This window comes from Choristoneura fumiferana, chromosome 21, assembly GCF_025370935.1.
Source record: "Choristoneura fumiferana chromosome 21, NRCan_CFum_1, whole genome shotgun sequence".
Classification (NCBI taxonomy): domain Eukaryota; kingdom Metazoa; phylum Arthropoda; class Insecta; order Lepidoptera; family Tortricidae; genus Choristoneura; species Choristoneura fumiferana.
Window position 1 is genome coordinate 7555219 of NC_133492.1, and position 23526 is coordinate 7578744.

At 39.5% G+C, this 23526-nt stretch overlaps 2 protein-coding genes across 2 annotated transcripts in view; both read left to right on the forward strand.

Moving 5' to 3' along the window:
* Positions 1 to 241: 241 nt before the first annotated feature.
* LOC141439600 (uncharacterized) lies at positions 242 to 2488 on the forward strand. Its single transcript, XM_074103890.1, has 2 exons — positions 242 to 365; positions 442 to 2488. Exons 1-2 carry the CDS (start codon positions 358 to 360, stop codon positions 1310 to 1312), a joined length of 879 nt encoding a protein of 292 aa, XP_073959991.1. The 5' UTR covers positions 242 to 357; the 3' UTR covers positions 1313 to 2488.
* A 2248-nt stretch (positions 2489 to 4736) lies between these two features.
* Positions 4737 to 23526, forward strand: part of LOC141439976 (unconventional myosin-IXb-like) — a 33263-nt gene continuing 14473 nt past the window's right edge. The window contains exons 1-12 of the mRNA XM_074104437.1: positions 4737 to 4907; positions 5348 to 5578; positions 7853 to 7996; positions 8895 to 9007; positions 10758 to 11671; positions 13546 to 13726; positions 16732 to 16871; positions 17182 to 17428; positions 17674 to 17809; positions 18302 to 18450; positions 18938 to 19069; positions 21142 to 21336. Of these exons, the coding sequence (XP_073960538.1) occupies positions 5543 to 5578; positions 7853 to 7996; positions 8895 to 9007; positions 10758 to 11671; positions 13546 to 13726; positions 16732 to 16871; positions 17182 to 17428; positions 17674 to 17809; positions 18302 to 18450; positions 18938 to 19069; positions 21142 to 21336 (2387 nt within the window). The 5' untranslated portion in view covers positions 4737 to 4907; positions 5348 to 5542. The remainder of the gene's footprint in view (positions 4908 to 5347; positions 5579 to 7852; positions 7997 to 8894; positions 9008 to 10757; positions 11672 to 13545; positions 13727 to 16731; positions 16872 to 17181; positions 17429 to 17673; positions 17810 to 18301; positions 18451 to 18937; positions 19070 to 21141; positions 21337 to 23526) is intronic.

The window sequence follows — 23526 nt, forward strand, 5'->3', positions numbered from 1 at the left end:
GACAAAAGCGGCAAGTGTTTTCGCTCATCAAACTTACTCGTAATATACTTACTGAAATTAAACTTCTACGTAAGCATTGGTGAGAAACGACTATGATTTGATTACTGTTTACAAACAAATAATTAACGATGTACCACCACGCTGCGTCTAGTGGAGTGATACCTACTGCCTAATCTGTATGGACTAGCGGGCGCTGCGGACATGCGGATCCGCCGGCCGATAATCGCCGATCGCCGTTATCGCGTCCGCCGCGCTCACTCCGTTCTCGGCCGCTCCACAGCCGGCTGTCTGCCGCTCGTGTCGCTCTCCTCACAACCCAGTCGAGAAGATACTTTAAAACACAGCTGGAACCCACGCATGCAAGCGTAAGTAAATACCTTATTTTCTAAACTTTAAGTCATCACAAACCTGTTAAGTATATTGTTTATATTTTATCTTCAGGATCACCATGTTCCTCGAAGGCAGCGGTTCCCTCTGCGAGGATGCCCTCCTCAGTGATGAACTGCTGTTCGAGTACTCGCCGGCGGAGAGTCTTATTAATTTCGAGCTGCCCACCAACCTCAACCTAGATGTCGAAGACTGGCAGTTTAGTGATCTGGACATTAATTGTGATGCGTTCGTCAGCAGTGGCAGCGAGAGGTACGCGGACGATACGAGTCAATCTCGATCGCCAGTACTATTCGATTTCGCTGATCTGGACAATACTTTCGATTTCGATGAGTTTCTTACGGAAGCTGCCTTGAGCAGCGACCGTTCCAATGACGCGCCTCACTCGGGAAGTGAAACTATGGACAGCAGCGACGACGCGGCTCTGGGGAAGCTCTCAGTTCTCGGTATCGATTTGGAATCGATAGACCCGAGCTACGAAGCGCTGCAGCCGAAAAGCCCATCAGACGAAAAGGTGGAAACGAAGGCTGAGAAGGTCCAATCGTGGGGCGAGCCTCAATTTTGTGCCGCGCTAGGAGTGTTCCGGTGTCCGGTGGAGGAGTGCGGCAAGGTGTACGCGAAGGCGTCGCACGTGCGCGCTCACCTGCGCCGGCACAGCGGGGAGAAGCCCTACCGCTGCACGTGGGGCGGCTGTGCGTGGCGGTTCGCGCGCTCCGACGAGCTGGCACGCCACCGACGCAGCCACTCGGGGGACAAGCCCTACCGCTGCGCCGAGTGCAGCAAGCGCTTCGCTCGCTCCGACCACCTCACCAAGCACGGCCGCGTGCACGCGCGCCGCGCCGCCGCCGCCGCCGCCGCTGCCGCTGCCGCCACCACCGCCAGAAGACCCGCATCCTACGGGTACCGGGCGAGAAGACTCGTGTGATCTAAAGAATCTCCTAGGATATGGACCTTTAAAATATTTCGCGCGGGCGCGAAACGATGGCACTGAGCAGCATTTTACAGTGATTGGCCATTATATATTTTTCATCACACTTGCTCGTAAACAGTGTCGTAACATGCAGGCTACCTTGGTTGCAACCCCCCAAATAAAACCCTCGACCTTAATGTGCTTGTCATGAAACCCGTGGTCGGTAAATGAGTCATTGCGCGTACACATTTTCTTGTCATGAAGCCCAAGGTCGGTCGCATGAGTCAGTGCCCGTACTGATGGCGCTGCGCGCGCTGATGCAGGACTACATGGACCACATCCACACGCACGTTGCGGCGCATGCCGAGAGAGGTAGAGGGCGACGTTGCCAAGAGCACAGCCTAAGGTATCGCCAATATTTGGAACAATTATATTTTTTCTTTTACAAATATAAAATTTTACTTGCAAATGTGATGAAAAACATTGTATGTCGCACGGGCGGTACTAGAATTACGAACATCGACTCATTAAAGCCCTCAGTCTTCGACTTCGGGCTTCTAATAGACTCTCGTTCGTAATTCCTTATTTACCGCCCTTAAGACACAATGTACTATAATTATTTTCCTCTCAAATTTTGGCGCTACGAGATCGTTGTACAAAAAATGTACAAAATTGTTCGGAAACGCTATACCTATTTAAATTCCATCGATTTTTCGTAATTACACTGCATAGAAGTCGAGATGCAGTTAAAATAAACTATGAAAGTTGCCAAACTACATTGCACTGCGTGTTAAAAATATTTAATTTATTTTGTACTATTTAATTTTTTGGTTGCAGGTGTCGAAATCAAGGTCATATAGTACTTATACAAAGTTAACTGTTAATTAAGTAGCTATAGATGTGTCTGATTAATATATACTTAATGCCGAAATGAACAAGATAATTCCTCACGTACAAAGATAGAGCAGCGTGCGTGCGCCGGAGCATTGATAGATAATTTCCAAAATATCATTATTTATATAATAAGACTAATAAGATAACATAAAGGTGCCATGTACAATAATTACCTCTATCAAAGGGCAATGCACCTGAATCCTCAAAGTCATAGAGTTGCTCAATAAAGTTTATTTAGTATAAGTAGCTACTAAGTATTTTACTAAGTTTTGTCTGTAACATAAACGATAAGAACATTGAAAAGTTGTTTTGATCTGGATTTAAAGGCAATAAAGTCAAGCAATATCTTCTCGGTGACCCGACGACGGGCGGCGAAGAAACTTGCCGCAATCAATCAATTACCAACATTATCTACTAACGTCCCTTCCGCTTCATTCACAAGTGACAAAACACAACATATTCTCACGCTCATATAGTTCTTCTCTTTTATTTTACTACTAGTGCTACCCGCGGCATCGCAGGCGTAAGTAGCAGTTGAATGAAATGCCTGTGGGAACTCCCAAATTTATATCGTAGTATTTATTCATTGACGTTGCACTAAAGACAACCGTGCTAAATTATATGACTAAACGGCGGTTAAGATTTAAAGATTTTATCCCAATCCCGTGGGAATATCGGGATAAAAAGTAGCGCAAGTGTTATTCCAAATGTCCAGCAACGCACCTGTAATACTCCTCGTGTTGCGGGTGTCCATGGGCGGCGGTGATTGCTTAAACCCAGTAGGTACTTTGTTTGTTCCTTACACTATTACATTACCACAGAATAAGGAATACAGTAGAACCCGCTTTAGACGATTTTGAGGGGACCTACAAAAAAAAAAGCGTCTTAACCGGGAAATCGTATTAAACATTATCGTATTAAGTGGGTTCTACCTACTATAGTTATTTATTACGCTTAGAGTATCTATGTAAATAAATAAATAATGTAGGAACTCAGCCGATCATGATGAAATTTGGTAAGAAGATAGCTCAAGACCCTGATAAGATATAGGATAATTTTTATCCCGGAAAATTTGTTAGCTCCCACATAAGCGTATATAGAGGGGGGGCGGGTGGTCCGTGCCCACCCCAGTATGGTCTAGTGCCCACATTGCACCCCAGGATGTTGGACTACGATTCGAAATTCTAAAATACTGATATCTTCACACAAAAATTCACGCCAAGCCCCCCCTGGAAAATAACCCTAGATACGCCAATGAGTTCCCGCTGGTGCGCAGACAAAGTCGCGGGGAACGATTAGTTATTCATGTTTGTTTGTTTATTTGTTACACTACGCTTTCACGCTTAAAGTACTGAACCCATCGTGATAAAATTTGATGCGATGATAGTTTTGAGACGCGTACTGCTGAATAAATGCGACCGTCTTTCACGTCGAAACGGAGCGACGGATCGACGTGATTTTGCACTAGAGAGTGACATAGGCTACTTTTTATCCCGCAAAAATGCACAGTTCCCGAGGGAAGAGCGCGCGATATCCGAATTCCACGCTCTATTCTAATCTCAGCATAAATATCAACGTTTGTAAGTAGGTACTCGTAGTTACCTAGAACAGACATAGGTAGTGCCACCAGAGTTGAAGACACGCACACCAGCAGGACTACCACGAAACTCGAAGTTCGTGTCGTGCGGTCCCTCTGACACTTATACTATTTAATACGAGAGCGAGAGGGACCGTACGATACGAACTTCGAGTTTCGAATTTCGTAGTAGCCCTGCAGAACAGTCGTGTAATGACAGCAGGATTTTGACATTTACTCAATTTCATTCATTCTTCTTTTGTGCAATCAGTTATTTTTCTAGGTGTGTGTAATAAAATAATTCACTTCTACTCGTCGTGGCCAACTCTACCCCTTCAACTGGTCAACTAGAATGTGGCTCAGATCTTTATTATTTGCCGGGAAGCGGAGGGTCAGAGTCCAGATGTGAAATGTGGTGAAAAATGCGCAGACGAACTGGAGGATGCAAAAAAAATACATGTCTAGTGTAAAAGTTCCAAAACGACAACAGAACGACATCGTTATATTTCTCTATAGGTAATAATACCCTTTGTCGTTATATAGTCTGTCATATTGTCCTTACAAACCGTCAAAAAATATTAAGCATCTCTCACACTGTTAAAAGTTTTAATATAAATATAATATACATAGTTGATTTGTAACATATAGTAGAGCTTCAATAATTTGACTTCTGCTAGAGAATAATAATAAGCCTAGATGTACGCATATGCAATGGACTATGCTAGTAAATTATTTAAACTTAAAACTCAAATAAATAATGTAACACCATGTGCACCAATATAAGCATAAATATAATCCACAGATAAACGCACAACTAGAAAATAAATAAATGTTTCTAACTGTTACGTGGTCTATGCCGAGTTCTATAAATATCTGTGGTATAATGCTACCAAATGGAGAATGGCAGTGTAATGCATCAACTCTCATACGTTGTAAATGAACATTCAGACAATCCGGATAAATACACGATTCAATTCTACCAGACAAAAATAAAAATGGTGGTTCTGTAGTTTAGATTTCTCTAAGAAAACAATTACTCCAACTTGAAGTTTTAATATTAAATGTCATCTCAAGCTTTTACAGAAGTGAAAAGCATTTTTATTGCTACGAAAATTGCAGTACAACTGGTGCGATTACGTGGTGTGTTAACTAAAGTCGTATTTGACAAATAACAGGTTGTTGGAGACACCGATTTCGCTGCAGTTTTATATTGTGTTATTTTTATCTGTAATGGATTTTTTTATTAGCAATCGCTTGAGCTTACCAGTTGATAAATCGGCAGTCTGAACAGGACAGCGAACTGAACTGAGGATTATACACAAGAGTAATCCGAAAGACTAATTATCAGCATGTGACCCAAATCCTAGATTTCTCTTCTTTGTGTTCCAAGGATTTGAGCATACTACGTGTAGAAAGACACTAGGATAATAAAGAAGAAGAGCTGGTACCGAAAGTTTCCGCTGGGTGTCGGGATATGACATTGTGTGGACCTGTCACGGTTGAGTTCAGCTCTCGGCGGGTCAGGTGCAACGAGCTCGGTTTTCGGCGATATTCTTTGAACAAAACTCAAACACTTTCAGATTCCTCTACAATTGGCCCGTGTTTTGCAACTGCATAGTGAAGTGGTTTATAATAATTAGTAACAGTTGCACAGTACTCTGCAATGACCATTCACATGTTTGTATGTGATCAACAAGTGTACAGTGGCAGTGCAAAATGAGGATTATGGATTTGCCTCTACATTCAAGCCGCGAGGAGTAGAAGGATGCCACAGGATGGCTCATACAGAAAATCACAGATACATTGTGCAGGTCAGTGACATGACATTTTCAAGGCTACCAAGTACAGGATGCTTAAAAAGCACAGATAAACTTTTGATACCTACATGCTTCATAAAACGAAAGTACTGGTTACAATTATACATTATTCTGCTGCCTTGGCTCAAAGCTATTTCAATAAGTTATATGTTGGCCTGAAACTTAATTTTATCTTTAACACCTGATCTATTAGTGATAAAATACAATAAAGCATATTTTAATCTTTTAATTGTAGATAAAATTATAGTGGTATTCAATAATTCATGAATTATGATTATGTCAAGCTTAGCTGTTAAACTTCTGAGTACCATCATAATAATAATAATGCAAAAATAATTAATATTATTTAAGCTCTGAGGTTAGCTTGAATAACTAAAAAAACATGCTTGCAGGCGACAGCTAGTTACAAAGTTATGGTCTTATTCAATAATACAGTACGTAGAGTCAGACACATTACCCAAAAATATGTGAACAAGTTCCAATTGGAAAGGCTTTTTTGAAATACAATCCTTGCTATTTCCTCTATCAATATACAAGGAAAAGCAGAATAGCTTGATTGAAGGTTCTAGTCCACAGCTGGGATCAGGCCTGGACAGGGTCTGGAGGCCTTGGGGCAACGAAGGGGTTGAAGTGTCTAAGGAGCGAAGACTGAGAAAAAAAAGTTGCTGAACGGTCAAAATTTGTTTATTTTCTAACCTCTATTTTGGGGGCCATAGCCCAGACTCGGATGCCTTGCCTTAAATGCGACCCTGGCTGACATAATGTTTAATGAAACAATATTTAACCCGTCGAACGATTTAGGCACACACATGTCTGCCTAACGAAAGCTGTCCGAAAATGCGCTAGTGCACTCAGTGAGTGTGTCCATCGCCGTTCCGGACAAATTTCGCTAGGCGCTTTTTGCACCCCCAAATCGCTCGACGGGTTAAAATCGGGGCTCAATTACAGAACAAATTACAAGCCAATAGTATTAGCGATTTTGTATTGAAATTCACTAATACTATTTGCTTGTAATTTGTAATGCAATTGGGCCCTGATTGCTTACAAAGTTAATTTTCATAAAATAATTACCAACTGCTGCAGCTGGATAGTTGAATGAAACATCTGAAATGTTATTGTATTTGTATATCAACAATCTTACTAAAGAAAGTAACTGGGTCTGTTACTTGTTCACACTTAAACCACTGAACTGATTCCCAGAGGATAGTGATAAAGAAATTCTTCGCAGATAGTCGCAGGTCGCTAGTCTTTACATAAATGTAAAAACTTAGGAGGACCCCTCCTGTGATATTTAGGAATGCATAGAATTGGCAAGCTTAGAAGAACGACTTACCTAATTTTCATATCAGTAACTCAGTTACTGTAACTGCTCACTAATATGTGCAAGAAGTGTTGCTTGACAACCTACTGTTTAATAAAAATGGTACTCACAAGTGTGCACAACACTTAGAGCTTTTGAAATACACTCAAAACTATTAATAAGGACATTAAAGGGAATATTTGATTGTTAAACACACAGTTGATCATTCATTATAATCAGCATTATTTTGGTATTGGTAATAATATATAAAAATCATGGTGGGAGTTTTTTCTTGATTGTTACATCCAATATGTTGTTATAACTAGAGATGGGTCGAACATGGGTTGCACCAAGTATGAGTGTTCGGCCAAATGTTTGGTAAAACTTTTACCGAACCAATTATTCGGTATAATTGATGCCTAAGAAGAAACAAAAAATATGATTATTTTTTGTTTAATGTTGCAATTTAATCATGCAACTCTTGATTGAAACAAAAAAACTTGCTTAATTTCTCACAATAAAGATCAATTGATTATATTAACTTATTATTTCATAATAAAGATCACTTTAGCTTAATCTCAAAACAGCTACATACTACTTAATTTTTGTTTCTAATTAATAACCACCTTTTTTACCCGACTGCCCGAAGGAGGGTTATGTTATTATCTGCTGTTATTGGACATGAAGCTACCATGCCAACTAAAACAAATACTCACTGTACCTCATAAAAATAACACATTTAATGCTCACCTCATACATGGCTCAATGCAGTAAAAAGTTCGAGTACCACATTGCCGAACATTCAGTGATTCAGCCGAATACAAATATTTGGTAAACCTGCCGAATATGCTGAATACCGAATATTCGGCCTATCTCTATTTATAACTAGTGCTGCTGCTGTAATTGGTTTTGACTGTTTTAATAATTTAATATATTTTTAATGTTAATAATGTAACACTATTGTTTAGGTGTTTGTGGGTGCACTCTCAGCACAATATGAAGCATTATCAGTGGAAGCGTCCAAACAAACCAGCTCCGATGAAATAGTTTGTTGCATAGCTGACAAACTAAACCTCAACAATGGTTCAGGAGGACCTTATGAGCTGGCAGAGGTATGTTTAACAATATATTCATCTTATTATACTTAAATGCTTTTAGGATGCTAAAAGGCTTTTTTATCCATTCTAATATTATAAATGCGAAAGTGTGTGTGTTTGTATTTTTGTATCTTTGTCCGTCTTTCACGTTGAAACGGAGCGTCGGATTGACGTGATTTTTGGCATGGAGATAGTTTATGGGCCAGAGAGTGACATAGGTTGCTTTTTATCCCAGAAAAATGCACAGTTCCCAAGGGAACAGCGCGCGATAACCGAATTCCACGCGGGCGAAGCCGCGGGCAAAAGCTAGTAGTTTTATAAATTGATCTATCTTTCAAAAACTAATAAAATAATTTACCATTCTATTCTGTTCTAGATTTTTTTGTTGTTTATAAAAAAAAATATACTCTCCATGCAAAAACAAATAGTTTTAACTATTGGCAGATAACATGTTATTAAGGAGTGACAGGAAATTAATGACAAACGATTTTTTTTTCTCTTAGTCATATCTAATGAACATGTCTGTAGTGTTGGTCATACAGCTGTGCATAGTAAAGTAGTATTTAACTGACTCACATTAAATTCTGAGATGCATTCCTCTGATTTACACCTGTGGGTTGGAATATAAGTCAACAAGATGACCTTAAACAATAACTCTGCGACAAATGGATTGTGGGTGTCATCTGTTATGCTAAACATGTTGATTAGCAAGGCTGGCACTTGAAGAGATACTAACATTGCATATAAAAAGATAAGGCTCAGAACGGTTTTAAACACAGTTTCTTGTGTGTTATGAAAATAAATGAATATGTTCCTAAACCCAGTTAGGTTAGCACTGCATACCCTGGAATTGACCCAATGCACACCACTGGGTAGCTAGGATTACTGTGATGATTACCATTAAATTATTTAGGTGGTGGGAGACATGGTCAGCGGCGAGTGCAAAGAGCGGCGGTTGGGCGCTAACGAGTCGCCGGTCGCAGTCATGCTGCTGTGGCCTAACAACACCTCTGGACAGTACTACAGGTAATAAAATAAATATCACGGGACAATTCACACCAATTGACCTAGTCCCAAAGTAAGCTTAGCAAAGCTTGTGTTATGGGTACTAAGCAACGGATAAATATAATTATATAGATATATACTTAAATACATAATAAGTAATAGTATAGTAGGTAATGTGCTATGTTATTGTAACTTCATTCAATAGAATACATATTTTCTTTTTTCTCTAAACAAATCCTGATGTGTGAAGAAAGCCCTTTGCTGGCTGCATAGGTTATCAAAGCACTGAAAAAACGGTTTGTATTATTTTTTTGTTGGAAGGGAGATGACACTTATGTATGTTTTCCCTGTGGCATATTAGGGCACTGACTTATTGACTTTTGAATTTTATTTAAACGTAAATCGATGAATGTCTACTTTCACCATGATAGTTAAGTTTTGAACATATAATAAATATCTGATAAGTAACAAATTTATTTTGTGTTTAGTAGGTATGAGTTTTTCTACTGGAGTTAATGTTATTACAATACAAATACTAAGAAAGGATAAGGAAGTAGCAAATTTTTAATTTAATGTTAAGGATGTTTAGGTTGTTAACGTTTGGAGTTAATTTAATATGATGTTTTGAACTATTCTTTAATTTTTAACATAACTTGGAAAGGGTAAATAATGCAAGTAGCTTACCTCTACTTGATAATTGGTAACCTTGATATTTCTTACAATATATAATGATACTTGAAAGGTAATTGCGATATGCCATAAACAGTGACTCAGTCATATGAAAAACTTGATTTAATATTGTCAAATGTTGTATCTTCGCGCTATACTAGGCATTTACAGCTTTACCGTAACTTTTTATGGGTATACTCGGTGTTTTTAGTCTTTTTCATTATAAAAATATTTTTTAGATTTCACCATGATCCGATAGAAAAACAAACCGAAACACACCGAAACATTTTCGTCTACACTCAACAGTCTAATACTAATAAAATGTCATGTCCAAATATGTAACTGTGAATTGGGGAAATAGTAGTTATTTACTACTAGTATTTATTATGTTGGACATTGTCCTGAAGTTAGCACACAGTTCTCAGCGTGTGCAATATTTTCCCCCTACCTACAGTAGTCAGTATTTAGTAGCGTTTTATAATAATTACAGTTCTAACAAACATTAATGGAATGTAATTAATCGTAGTGCTACAGCTCTACGCACTTGCAGCTTATGCGAGACCTTGGTTATATATTTTTGCATCAACTGCACAGTTCTGTTGACAATACGTATGATTGACCACTTACGCCGCGATACTATTTATACGCGAACGATCTCAACAATGTCTAGGTATGATTCACACTCATCTTGTTAATTATAGTAATTAATATCTCTCCATGTGCGGACGAAAGTGATAGTACGGTAGGGGAACGCGACATCTTAATGGTCCGTATTAATTGTCAAGTGCCATTGTATTTAAAAGTAGTGCATTTGGCTTTAAATGTTTTTCAACGAAGAAGTTGAACAGTGATTGAGGATAATGTCCCGCTCGGGGTGATTCACGCATCCTGCCGGCGGCCGCGGCTCGATAACGCAATTCCTTCCTGCCTGTCAAACCGAAAGTCAGCCACTAACATCAACTCTAAAAATACATCGCAAAAATACCCTAATGTTTAGATTTCATCCCGCTCATATGACTCAGAAGTAAATCGATATTTGTAAGCTTGTCTCTCACACTTGCGTATCATGCAATTGCTTTACATGTGATTTGTTTATTTTTAGGTTTTACTTGCGGGAAAAAATTCCAGACGAGCCATGGATGGAGAACTTCTCAGTGGACCCTCAACTGATAAAAGACTACTTCCAGAGGTTTCTGTACCAGCCGAAAGACCGCGAATACCCTGACCTGTGCCAGCTGCCAGAGCTCAACGAACAGACGCTCCTCGACAACTTGAGAGCGAGGTTCGCTGCCGGCTATATATACACATACGTCGGTTCTATACTAATAGCTCTCAATCCGTTCAAATTCTATCCTATTTACAATCCAAAGTACGTGAAATTGTATCAGAATAAGAGGATAGGTTCGAGTCTTCCGCCGCACATATTCGCCGTCGCGGACGCGGCTTACCACTGCATGCTCCGCGAGCGCACCAACCAGTGCATCGTGATCAGCGGAGAGAGCGGCTCCGGGAAGACAGAGAGCACGAACTTCCTGCTGCATCATCTAACTGCCCTGAGCCAGAAGGGCTCCCATGGCAGCGGCGTCGAGCAGACCATCCTCAGTGCGGGACCCGTGCTCGAAGCGTTTGGTAACGCCAAAACCGCGCATAACAACAACTCCAGTCGTTTCGGCAAATTCATACAGGTGAACTATAAAGAAAACGGCATGGTCCATGGTGCTGTCGTACAGAAATACCTTTTGGAGAAGTCAAGGATCTGCAGCCAAGGGCGAAACGAAAGGAACTATCATGTGTTTTATTACCTGTTGGCCGGTGCATCCGAGCAAGAGAAGGAACAGTTGCATCTGTTGAGCGTGGACAAGTACAACTATCTGTCGCGGACGGGCTGCAGCGAGGTGCCCGGAGTCGACGAACAATATGAGTTCTCGAGACTCAAGCAGTCCATGGAAATGGTTGGCTTCACTATGGACAAGCAAAGGAGATTATTTGCGGTACTATCGGCGGTGCTATTATTAGGTAAGTAAAAAAATAATAGTACATTACTGCAGAGACCGCGAAATAGGGGATTGCCGGTCGAGTAGTTATAGAGATCTAGAGATACGAGGCCGACAATCCCTGTTCGCGGACGAGGCTCGTATAGTGCTTTTCTCAAATAAATCCAAGGAAATAATACCATGTCACTTGATGATGAACTGACGGCATCACATTTAACCGTCAGTTAACACTAATCAATGGATGGTGCAACAGCCCCTAAAACTATTTTTGTAAGCTGTTCGGGTTAATGTTTTAGCCACCAAATCTTGTGATGATTTTATATACCTTAGTAATTGGTTATTTTAATACATTATTAACAATAAATGTTAATCTTTGTTTATTATATTGAGTTTAATCTAATCAAATAATCTAGTCAAATAAGAAATTAAAAAGTACACAAGTACAAGTACACATACGCGAACTATGTTTTTTTTTAATTGGCTGTATGCCATAGATACTCGTTAAAAGCAATAAAAACACACTGAAACAAAAGACAATCTCTTTGCTGGCCATGGCCGGCAATGTTGTATGAAATTCCATTACTCCCTCTAATTTCAAATTAGAATGAATCTTCAATAAGTGCTATACAAAGACGTACTTGACGTTCTATGGTCACGAAGATAAGGACGACATTTCCTTGGATGTTTGTGAAAAAATATTTAATCGTTAAGGTACCAAATAAATAATAAACAAGAAGGAGAATTAAACAAATGCCTTCTGTGCAGTCCAGAAATCAATGGATTACAGAACTGAGTGGATTTGTAACTACTTAATTTGGGATTGAGGCATTGTTAGCCAAATTTAGTCTTTATCTCTACACTACATAATTATCTTGTGATAAGGCTAGATAGCCGTATCGATAAGCGTTTGTTTCGAGGGATTTAATTACATCTGTCAGCTGGTACATATTTCGTGATATTGATATCTACAATCGGGTCAAAGTATTGGAATCCATACTAATATTATATATGCGAAAGTATGTGTGTGTGTGTGTGTGTGTGTTTGTTTGTCTGTATGTTTGTCCGTCTCTCACGTCTAAATCGAGCGACGAATCGACGTGATTTTTGGCATAGAGATAGTTTATAGGCCAGAGAGTGGCATAGGCTACTTTTATCCCGGAAAAATGCACAGTTCCCGAGGGAACAGCGCGCGATTAACGAATTCCACGCGGGCGAAGCCGCGGGCAAAAGCTAGTTAAAAATAAATCGGTTTATTGAACCCGCGCATTTCCTTGATCTAGATGTGCACAAGCATTTGTAGGTAAATAAGTATGAATTTAATCATATGAAAAAATTAGTAAACAGGTAATTAGCGAAGTTGGCAATGAACTAGCTGAATAATATAGTTCACAGTTGGAATGACATGCAACGTTACTGTCTTATAAGATTTAGCATATAGTACTACCGTTAAATTTGCTCTAAAGTAACTGAAAACAAACTAGAAATGTGTCAACTTTTAACTCATGTTTAGCAAAAATAGACTCTATTCCTTTTATTTTAGACATCACTAGAAAAATATCATGTCATATAATAAGCATGATGACTGACTCCGATAAAATTTTATGGAGTATCTCTCTTTTTCCTGCCAGTAAATTAGGTTAAGTTAGCTTAGAACAGCGACCCTAACAGAAACAAACTGCTGCCAGAAAAGTAGGTTGGGTAGGTTAGAACTGTGACCTCAACTGAAAAGATCTAGTATTATTATTATCGGTCATTATTGTATGTTCTAAATCTTGGATATATACGTTTTCAACGTTATACAAAGTGTTATATTCATAGTTCACTATGTGTTGTATGTAATTAGACATAGAAATTCTTTGTTATTATAAGTGTATTATATTTTGTTCCTATTTGCAGGTAACGTGGAGTTCCAGCCACAGCGCAAATCCTATCACCACGACGAGGCTGTGGGGGTACGGAACCCCGAAGTGGTGTCGCTGATATCCTCGCTACTGCGCGTCAAGCAGGAGACCCTGCTGGCAGCGCTGACGTCCAAGCGAGCCAGGGCCTCGGGGGAGACGCTAGTTATTAACTATAGGTAAGTCAAACTTACTGCACTAAAAACATACACCAGGGCCCAATTGCATAATAAAGTACAAGCTAATACGGTATTTGACAACTAATATTATTTTGAAAATACAGATATACAGATAGTGTTTAGCGAAGAGAAAATTTAAAGTGGTTGAAAATTGGATTTATAGTGATTTTTTGAAAAATCTGTATACCTGTCTCTTTCTCAAACGCTTTTCTCTATGCAGAAAGTATGGCGGTACTGGCGTGACGTCACATGCCAGTATGTCTTTCTCTAAAATTTGTTTCTCTTTTCGATAACAGGCATTGTGAATTTTTAATTTATAAAACATATACAAAATAGTCAAATACCTAAATATAAATAGAATTTCAATACAAAATCTTTAATACTATTAGCTTGTACTTTTTTATTTATGCAATCGGGCCCAGGGGGTGTGTATCCCCGAAGTAGTGTCGCTAATACCCTCGCTGCTCCAGGGCTAGCCCAGCCAGGGCCCTCGTCCAAACGAGCCAGGGCCTCGGGGAGATACTAGTTATTAACTATAGGTAAGTCAATTTCACATACTATAACCTAATTTTTTTTGTTTCCATTCTTTGGTAAAACATAAGTATTCTACCCTGCCAACACAAAAGGACTAATTCTTCAGGTGAGCTCTTGACATCTTACGTCCTGTAATCGGTGGAGGGTGAACATCCTATCATAAAGACGGCATTCTTACTAAGCATTGCTACACATAATTTTCATGTTGTTTCAAACTAGTTAGAACTTTTATCCCCATATTTTCAAGTAGTGTATGAAAAAAAACGAAATTTGAAAAGAGCCGGAACAAATGTTTTTTAGGGTTCCGTACCTCAAAAGGAAAAAAATGGAACTCTTATAGGATGACTTTGCTGTCCGTCCGTCCGTCTGTCTGTCAAGACCCTTTATCCGTAAACGTGCGGAGTATTTATCGAGTTGAAATTAAAACCCTAAACTCAAAAAAGTTATAGGGTACTTTCGGCTGTCCTAGAAACTTGAAATTTGTATAAAGGAAGCTCTTTAGCAAATTTTATTCCCTTTATAGCAAATAAGTAAGAAAAATCTGAAAAATCATAATTTTTCATGTCTGACTGTCTATGTTAATAAGCCATGTAAAATGACCCCACATTGCGTACATTTTGCTTATGAGCTTGGCTCTGCTAAACACTTGATATTCATAATACCTATGCACGGAACCCTTGACGCGCGAGTTCGAGTCGATTTTAACCGGTTTTAGAAGAAAAAGAATTTAAAAAAACGCTCGAACAATTATTTATCTCTTATCACGTGCCCAAATACCAAGTTTCATAGAAACATCGATTTATCGTCGATAATGACGACCTTTCATATGAGCTTTCATCCCCTATTTCATCCCCTCACAGGTCGAATTTTCAAAAAAGCTAAAAACACACCGACTTATTTCTTATTAAGTGCCTAAATGCCAAGTTTCATGGTTTTATTTCCAACAGCGACGAACTTCCACCAATATAAACTTTCACCCCCTATGTCAACCCCTTAAAGCCTTTTTTCGCGATAAAAGATAGCCTATGTTCTTTCCCATGATCTATTCTATCTCTGTACCAAATTTCATCCAAATCGGTTCAGCGGTTTTTTGCGTGAAAGCGTAACAGACAGACAGCAGACAGACAGACAGACAGACAGACAGACAGACAGAGTTACTTTCGCATTTATAATATTAAGTATGGATTTCAATACAAAATCGCTAATACTATTAGCTTGTACTTTTTTATTTATGCAATTGGGCCCAGGGGGTGTGTATCCCCGAAGTAGTGTCGCTAATACCCTCGCTGCTCCAGGGCTAGCCCAGCCAGGGCCCTCGTCCAAACGAGCCAGGGCCTCGGGGCAGATACTAGTTATTAACTATAGGTAAGTCAAATTTCACATAACGCGAAGGGGTGATAAGAACCTAGAGAAGTTGATTGTAGTTGGGAATACGAATGGTAAACGAGCCCGGGGCAGATCTCCTACCAGATGGACCGATCAAATTAGGGACTCCAGGTCCCCGAGGTTTAGCTCCGTCGTCAGGGCTGCCATGGACAGAAGCCGATGGAAATAAATAATCCTATCCAAATGTGGACCGCCCGTTGATGACCACGATCCTCAGTCATAGGGGAACGACTGGAATGGGTGAAAGTCAAATTTACCTCACTAACCAGAGGTCGGAATTTTCACGCCAAAACAAAAGACTGTTGCAGTCAAACTAGTGATAGAAACATTTTTTATCGATATCGATAGTTGTGTAATAGAAGAAAAAAAAACGATCCACTCGCTCTTGCAAGTCTAAACAAGCCTACAAGTGCAATATACATACAGAACGCAAACTGAGCGGTACAAAATTTGGCCCACTACATACAAAATTACCTATTACTGCGTACATTTGAAGGCCTGATTTTTTGCCGCTCAGTTTCCGTTCTGGGTTTTGATAGGGCTGCCGCGCTATTGCAGCGCCTCCCAAATGTTCGCCGAGGCGCGCGTAAACTGTTTTAAGGCGACAATGCAACTCGCATTTGTACTTCTCTTTCTCTGTCTTTGTCTGTTGTGTTGTTTCTGTGTTCTTGTTGTGTTGTCCTTTGTGTTATTTTTATTTATCTTTGTATCTGTATTTATTTATTTTTATGTGCAATAAAGAGATTACATAGATACATACAATGCGGCTACGAGCCGCGTCACTGGTCCGAAGCGTGCGCGGCTAGCCCCAACACCATCCTAACTATGTTTGCGGACAAGATAGACTCCGTACGTTATGCACTTTTGTAGACTTCACAAACCCAGTAACAGTGAGGTGGTGTAAAGTTGCTACTAATATAGTTTTAAAATTTTTGTTGTAACTAACATATTATGAGCCACGAGCTTGAAATAAACGTTAATTTGATTTAATTTAAACAGGGCATTATAGAAGTTGAGCTTCAACCAGATGTGAACCATAGTTTTTCTTGAATCTGGCACTCTAGTTTTGTTTCTATGGTTTGCAGGATGCCGGAGGCGATAGCGACGCGCGATGCGATGGCCAAATGCTTGTACGGCGCGCTCTTCGACTGGATCGTGATGCAAGTCAACCACGCGTTGCTCTCCAAAAAGGACACCCTAAGGGAGCACCAGGGACACAGCATTGGTGACATATTTTTTTATTGATGTTCATAAACGGCTTGCATGCAATTTTCTCACTTGTTGCTTAGTACAGTGGGTTCCCTAACTTAATATGTATCCAGTTTTTTTCGTACTAGTTGTAGTTGTATGTTTGTGCACCGACTGTACTATCATCACCAATAAATTCGGATACGACACTCTTAAACATAAATTAAAAAAAAATAATGAATATTATTTTTATTATTGGTCGCAAACATAGTGTATGAGAGGAAACTTGTGCCCAGCAGTGGGACGTATACAGGCCGAGTTGATGACGATTACAATTTAAATTCCAGGCGTCCTTGACATTTTCGGTTTCGAGGACTTCGGTCCCAGCAACAGTTTCGAGCAACTCTGCATCAATTACGCCAATGAGCACCTCCAGTATTACTTCAACCAGCACGTGTTCAAGTACGAACAGGAGGAGTACCGGAGGGAGGGCATCCGGTGGACGGATATAGGCTTCTCGGACAATACGGGGTGCTTGCAGCTGATAGAGGGGAAACCTGGGGGGCTGTTGTGCGTGTTGGATGATCAGTGCAAGTAAGTGAACTTCTTGTAAAATCAAGTTTTCCTTTATTTTGTTATCGAGATCATTGCTTGTAATTAAATCCTATACATTATAAATAAATGAAAGGTTTGTGAGTATGTGTGTTACACCTTCGCGCCAAAACAGCTGGACGGATTGGGATGAAATTTGGTATCCTGAATCTACATTCAAGAGTTGCCAAGTACCGTATTGAAAATTTTCCTAGTTTTTTATTTACAAAATAATCTATTTGTTCCAGTTTCCCGTGGGCGACGAATGATACGTTGTTGCAAAAGTTCAACTCTGTACACGAAGAGAACCCGTTTTACGAGAAGCCACAGCGGCGAGAGCCGGCGTTTGTGGTGCGGCACTACGCCGGCAGAGTCAAATACCAGGTTACTCTCCGTTCAACTATTTAAAATAATCGTAAATATACATGATCTTCGGAAGGTCAATACGACCAAAAATTAGGATGGGTCACTTGCAACACATTTTTTGCAAATTAACACTCACACAAGCCGCGAGATCTTATTTTTTTAGTAATTGGTGTGAATTGTCGTATATTTATTTATTTATTTATTTATTATTATTCAGATAATATATGAAAAATAATTTGAGCCAACGACGTGTTAAAGTCAGAAAATCATATTATTATGTATGTATGGAAATTCCAACTCTGTGTGCGCCTGAGAATTTCTTCCCCAGTTGTTTGCATTGCGACCAAGTGGGGAAAATCCCAGTCCGCAGTGAGCACATTGGGATTTTTTCTGCGAACTGGGAGGCGTTCGGCTCTCGGTTTGGTTCGGTGCTCTGTACTTCTAAACTACATTGATACAGTTGCTTCGAATGTCCACCTTTCGTGAAAACGGTTATTCGTTTGGTAACAGGCAACGGCGATGCGCGAGAAGAATTTGGATCTGATGCGGCAGGACATAGTGAGCGTGCTGAAGAACTCGTCATTGGCGTTCGTGCGCGAGCTGGTCGGGGTCGACCCGGTCGCCGTCTTCCGCTGGGCCATCGTGAGAGCCTTCTTCAGGTAACTTCACAATTGTTGGATATCTTGTTGAACAAATCAGGAAAAAACAAAATTGTCATCAGAGTAAAAGTCGACCACGCATGTGGCTAAAAAGTCATATGTTAATGTTTCCAGCTCAGTCTGTAGCGAAGTTGCCTGCTCAAGAAATGGGTTATGAGTACCGTAATCAGTTTATCAATTCAAGCAAGCCGCGTTCCTGTATGATAAGCAACGTTATAATTCCGTAAAATCAAAATGTCATAATTTCGCTGACTACGTTATCGAATGCCGTTAGTTTTTGTTTCGCCTGAAAGTAAAAAACGTTCCAATCTATGTAGGTGTAATAAGGACTTGCAACGGAGATATTTTGTTGTAATTGTAATATAAGTAATATGTTTTTAACGATTTTTATCGAGTAAACAATTAAAGATTTAAATTAATATTTTACATACGTAATTGTTTACATGGTTTTCCCTGTTCATAATTATTACCATGTTTTTGTCCTCAGAGGATACTTCGCGTTCCTAGAAGCTGGCAGAAAGCACCGCGTGTTACGAGTAGACGGCGCCTCGCGCGTCCCCGCGCCTCCATCCACGCGCCCAACGACAGCCTCCTCGTGTGAGTACCACCACCACCACCAGTACCAGCCGCTACCTACCTGCATACAACCCCCATAACGACTAACTGCAACCTGTCCATGTTGATGGTAACATTCTAACTGAGGATAACGAACCGGATTTGGTTTGACAACGCATTAGTTTCCGATCGAGAATTAGCATGTGTTATAGAAAAAGGTTCAGGGTTCAGTACCGCCTGTCCCATTTGACACCGTTGAAGTATATTAACTTTATGTATTTCTTTCAATATTACTGCATGCTTTAGATACCTATAATATATCGATATAACCGGGCCCCTTTATGGCTCGTAAGATCGGAAAGATTTGTTTGTACTAGCTCCATAAAATTCGAGCTTTTGTTAAATTTGTAATGTGCGGCGTTGTGATAGTTCAACGACCTTTTTTTTGTCAATGCCTGGGAAATTGATATTTTTATGGTTAATAAGGTTATATGACGTCCTGAGCCTTTACCGTCATAATGCAAAATATTAAATGTTACCGACGTAATTATCAATATTATCATTTATATGTACATGTAAAACTATGTATTTATGTAAGCTTAAGCGAGTAATGTTATGTGACGTAATGAAATGTGTCTTGTTGCTCAGCCAACTGGCGACAGTGTCGTCAATCAATCTAGCAATCAACCGCATTGCGTAAGTGACCGACTGTACGGCATGCTTATACTTGTTATATGTGCACTATAACGCATGACGTCAGTTTATATCTCCGGTATACTTAGTCACACCCCTTAATACTTTTATTCTATATCTAGAGGCTGTGTTTAGATAGTCCCTTTGTAGCGTGACACCAGTATTCTTTGGATTTTGAAGTTTAAAGCTTTGAAGCCGCTTAATAAACGCTTCAATGCATACCTATTTTATTGTTAATCCGCTTTAAACACAGCCTAATGCTCTTTTTATTATCTGTTGGTAACGATAGCTCCCTGACTATAACCTATACGCCACCGTAGATCCTCGTAAGCGATATTGCATCACCACATTTACCGGCACATAGAAATGCATGCGCCATGCAAACTACCCTACTTACACTTTAAATCGATTTGATTTTATTGAATTTAATTTCTTTTACATTAATTTTGTAATTATCATTTCCTTTCTCACCAAACTCACGAAACCAGAACGCCGCATAGAACGCCCGCTAAGAGTCGCGAGGCGCCGTGTCGAACCAACAACGATAGTAAGCGCGCCGACATGCCCGCCTCCGCGCGTCCCGGTGCGAAAGGGACAAAAAATTACAGAATCGCCGAGACTCGCACGCGAAGAGTCGAGCGGGAGCGAGACGAGAGAACGTTTGACGACACCGACGTTATGCAACGGGCCAGCCAGATTGTTATGTACGTGCGATGCTACGACCGATTTTGTATGACATGCTCTCTGTCTGCCTCGCACTTCAGCGATCATCAAACAATGCTCTGATGCGTAGTATCCGTCTTCCAGCTTACATTTCCTATATTTTGTTCAATATCGAGTTCAAATAGAACAATTTGTTTTTCATTCGTTTAATTTAAAATCTGCATGTAAAAGTATACATTTTATTACATAAATTTATTTTTGCAGTTCAATAGGTTGGTTATTTGCAATCAATCTCAGTTCAAAGATTTTGTTTGATGAATTCGCAACTATTGGTTGGGGAATCTAGACTTGTTCTGTTTTCCGGTGTTGGCTATGGGTTTTAATTTTCCATGCATTTTGTGTTTCCATGTAATAACTCGTTTTGTATCCAGGGTAACTGTTGGTCATTGATAAATCCTTGTATAAATTGGGAGTCATGAGTAGAATACGTGCGTTTCCAAAGCGTATTACAATCACAATTAAGGTTCTTCAAAAAAACGCCAGAAAGCTGTTCTTCATGCTAATGCTTACCTGTCAGTAAAGTCCGTTTCCCTGCATAGCAGTTAACGGATTGCAGTACGGGAATCAACATATTTTACTTTTAGCTTTACCAGTTGAAACGCTTTCGAAACGCGTCGTATCCTCATGAAAATAAATGTGCAAAAGCTTGTTCGGGGCACAAGTAACTCACCAAGCATGCACGACTCCTCTTCACTAGTTCAATAGTGTGGTTGCGCGCAGGAAGTACAAGTCGTTTAGGCCGCGGGAGCGTGCGAAGAAAGGCCTGAAGAATTTGCAGAGTGTGAAGACGCTGGCGGGGCGGACTGCCGCGCCCGCTGGCAAGAGGAAGCAGCCGCTTACCGTGGCGGCGCAGTTCCAGCACTCCCTCGCTGCGCTTATGGAGACTCTCAACCAAGCTAACCCGTTCTTTATAAGGTAAGCCTGCTCGCGAGAAACGTATAGTAACAAAAAAAATGCCGATTTTATTACGTAAATATGATATTATTAGGGATACCACTTGTCGACTAACTTTAAGTGACGGATATCAGTGCTGCCGTCTCTGTTTGTTTTGTCCGAATAAACGAAGACGGCATTACTTTTATCTGACACTTAAAGTAAGCCGACAAGTGGTGAAACAGGGTCTTAGTCTACATCTGTCCGGTACTTTTGAATTAAAATAACTTGATCAATTGAATTTGAAAATATCAGCCTTCATCAGTTATAAATGGGTAACATACTGGGTAAAAAAATTTTTTTTTGTTGTCCCCAATATTTGAATCTCACAACCGCCATGTTTAATTTTTTTAACGTCACCTATCTAAGGACACTTGGGTTATCGGGACAATTCTAATGATACCTTAATTGTCTAAATCCGTCCAGCGGTTTGAGAGATATGCGGTAATAAAGAATATTACTTACTTACATACAAGATACGCGCGAAAAACAATACCACTCCTTGCAGTCGGGTAAAAATACTGTTCGTTTAGTCTGTCAGTTTGACTATCAGAAAATATTGGGCTCTTATTTTCTTTTGTCAATAAAAACTTCATCAATTAAATAAGAAAGAAAGAAAGAAGAAATATTTATTTGGTTTCATCAGTACCACCACCGTGCAGAAAATAAAAGTGATGAATGTATGTATAGCCAGTTCAAGTTCCGCGTGACGTCACGAACTTTGACGCGCTTCAGCTTTGTCATTTTTAACTGACGGACTAACCCTCTAGTTTCACCATCCGTCGATTAAATTTATTTGACGGATGAATGTGATGCCCTCTCTGTTTGTTTTGTTCGAATAGACGGAGACGCATCACATTTATCCGTAAAATAAAATTAATCAATGGGTGGTGAAACAGCCACTAAATAGAATAATAAAGAAAGAACGAAATACATTTATTCACAACACAGCAATAGACAACACTACACAAGACACAACAATATTATTAAGTGCGACAGCATAGATAGGTAGTAAGATCAATGTGTCATTGCTGATGTAAATCGGACACTGGCTCAGCATAATGCTGAGACGTTAAGAACGCCCCAGCGATGATTTTCAGCCAGCACAGCCGGTGAACCTCTGACCGCTATAAAAATATACTACACACTATTAACTATACGTATAAAACTACATCAATTCATAAACTACGAAACATATTTATATTGTGACTTTTTTATATTAAGTTAGTACGTAATACAGGGTACACACTTGCCAAGTATACATCCTTACGCGGGCTTAAACGAAACAAATAATTTAAAAATAACCGAAAAAAAATGCTTTGTGAAATAGTGCTGGAAAGGAGAGGAATTAGGACTTCTGAAATAATCACAAATAGCCTTTTCACTTCTCATGCTCGTAAAGTTCGTGTTTATGCTGTATCTAGGCGACATCAAATTATTTTTTATGCTCTAGTGCATAAAATAAAATCTTCGTCTAATACCAACTCAAGACCAAGTTTTAAATATTTTTTAATTTATATAAAACTAAAAATTAATCAAATCAATCATAATAAATCAGTAAAATTAAAATAATGGAATTATTATAATAATGCATAAAAAATAAAAGGTACATAGAAAGTGAATCATTGTTTCCACTGTTGCTATTTCATTTCCTCGCCATCGAAGTGAAAAGCAGAGTGTAAAACTCTAGCCGTACCGGCTCGGGTGGCTATATGAACGCCTCGGGTAAAATAACTCGTTTTATGCTCTTGTTGTACAATCTACTATTAAGCTTTCGCCCAAGCTGTATTCTTCCACTACAAATCGTAGTTACGTCCTTATTTTAAAATCAAGTAGCATCATCAATGATTTTTTGTAAAATACAATGAGCCTTAAGGCATCATCTAGGCCTGAAATTAGTTTATGACTTTTGAAAATGGTATTACAAAGAAATTAGAACGATACAAGTTTGCATTTTAAGGAAGCCAAAAACCCTGTGCAGTTCGGTTAAAATACTACGGCAAAATATAGTTCAGATTGAAGTCAAAACCCTATTTCCCGGCATCGACTAAACTATGTAGTTTCATAAGAAAAAGCATTTTTCCGAAATGATTTTGATGGTTTTCAAATGAGAACGAAACTACGAAAATCAGTAAAAAAACTATACATTTTTTATGCCGAATCTGCAGCGAA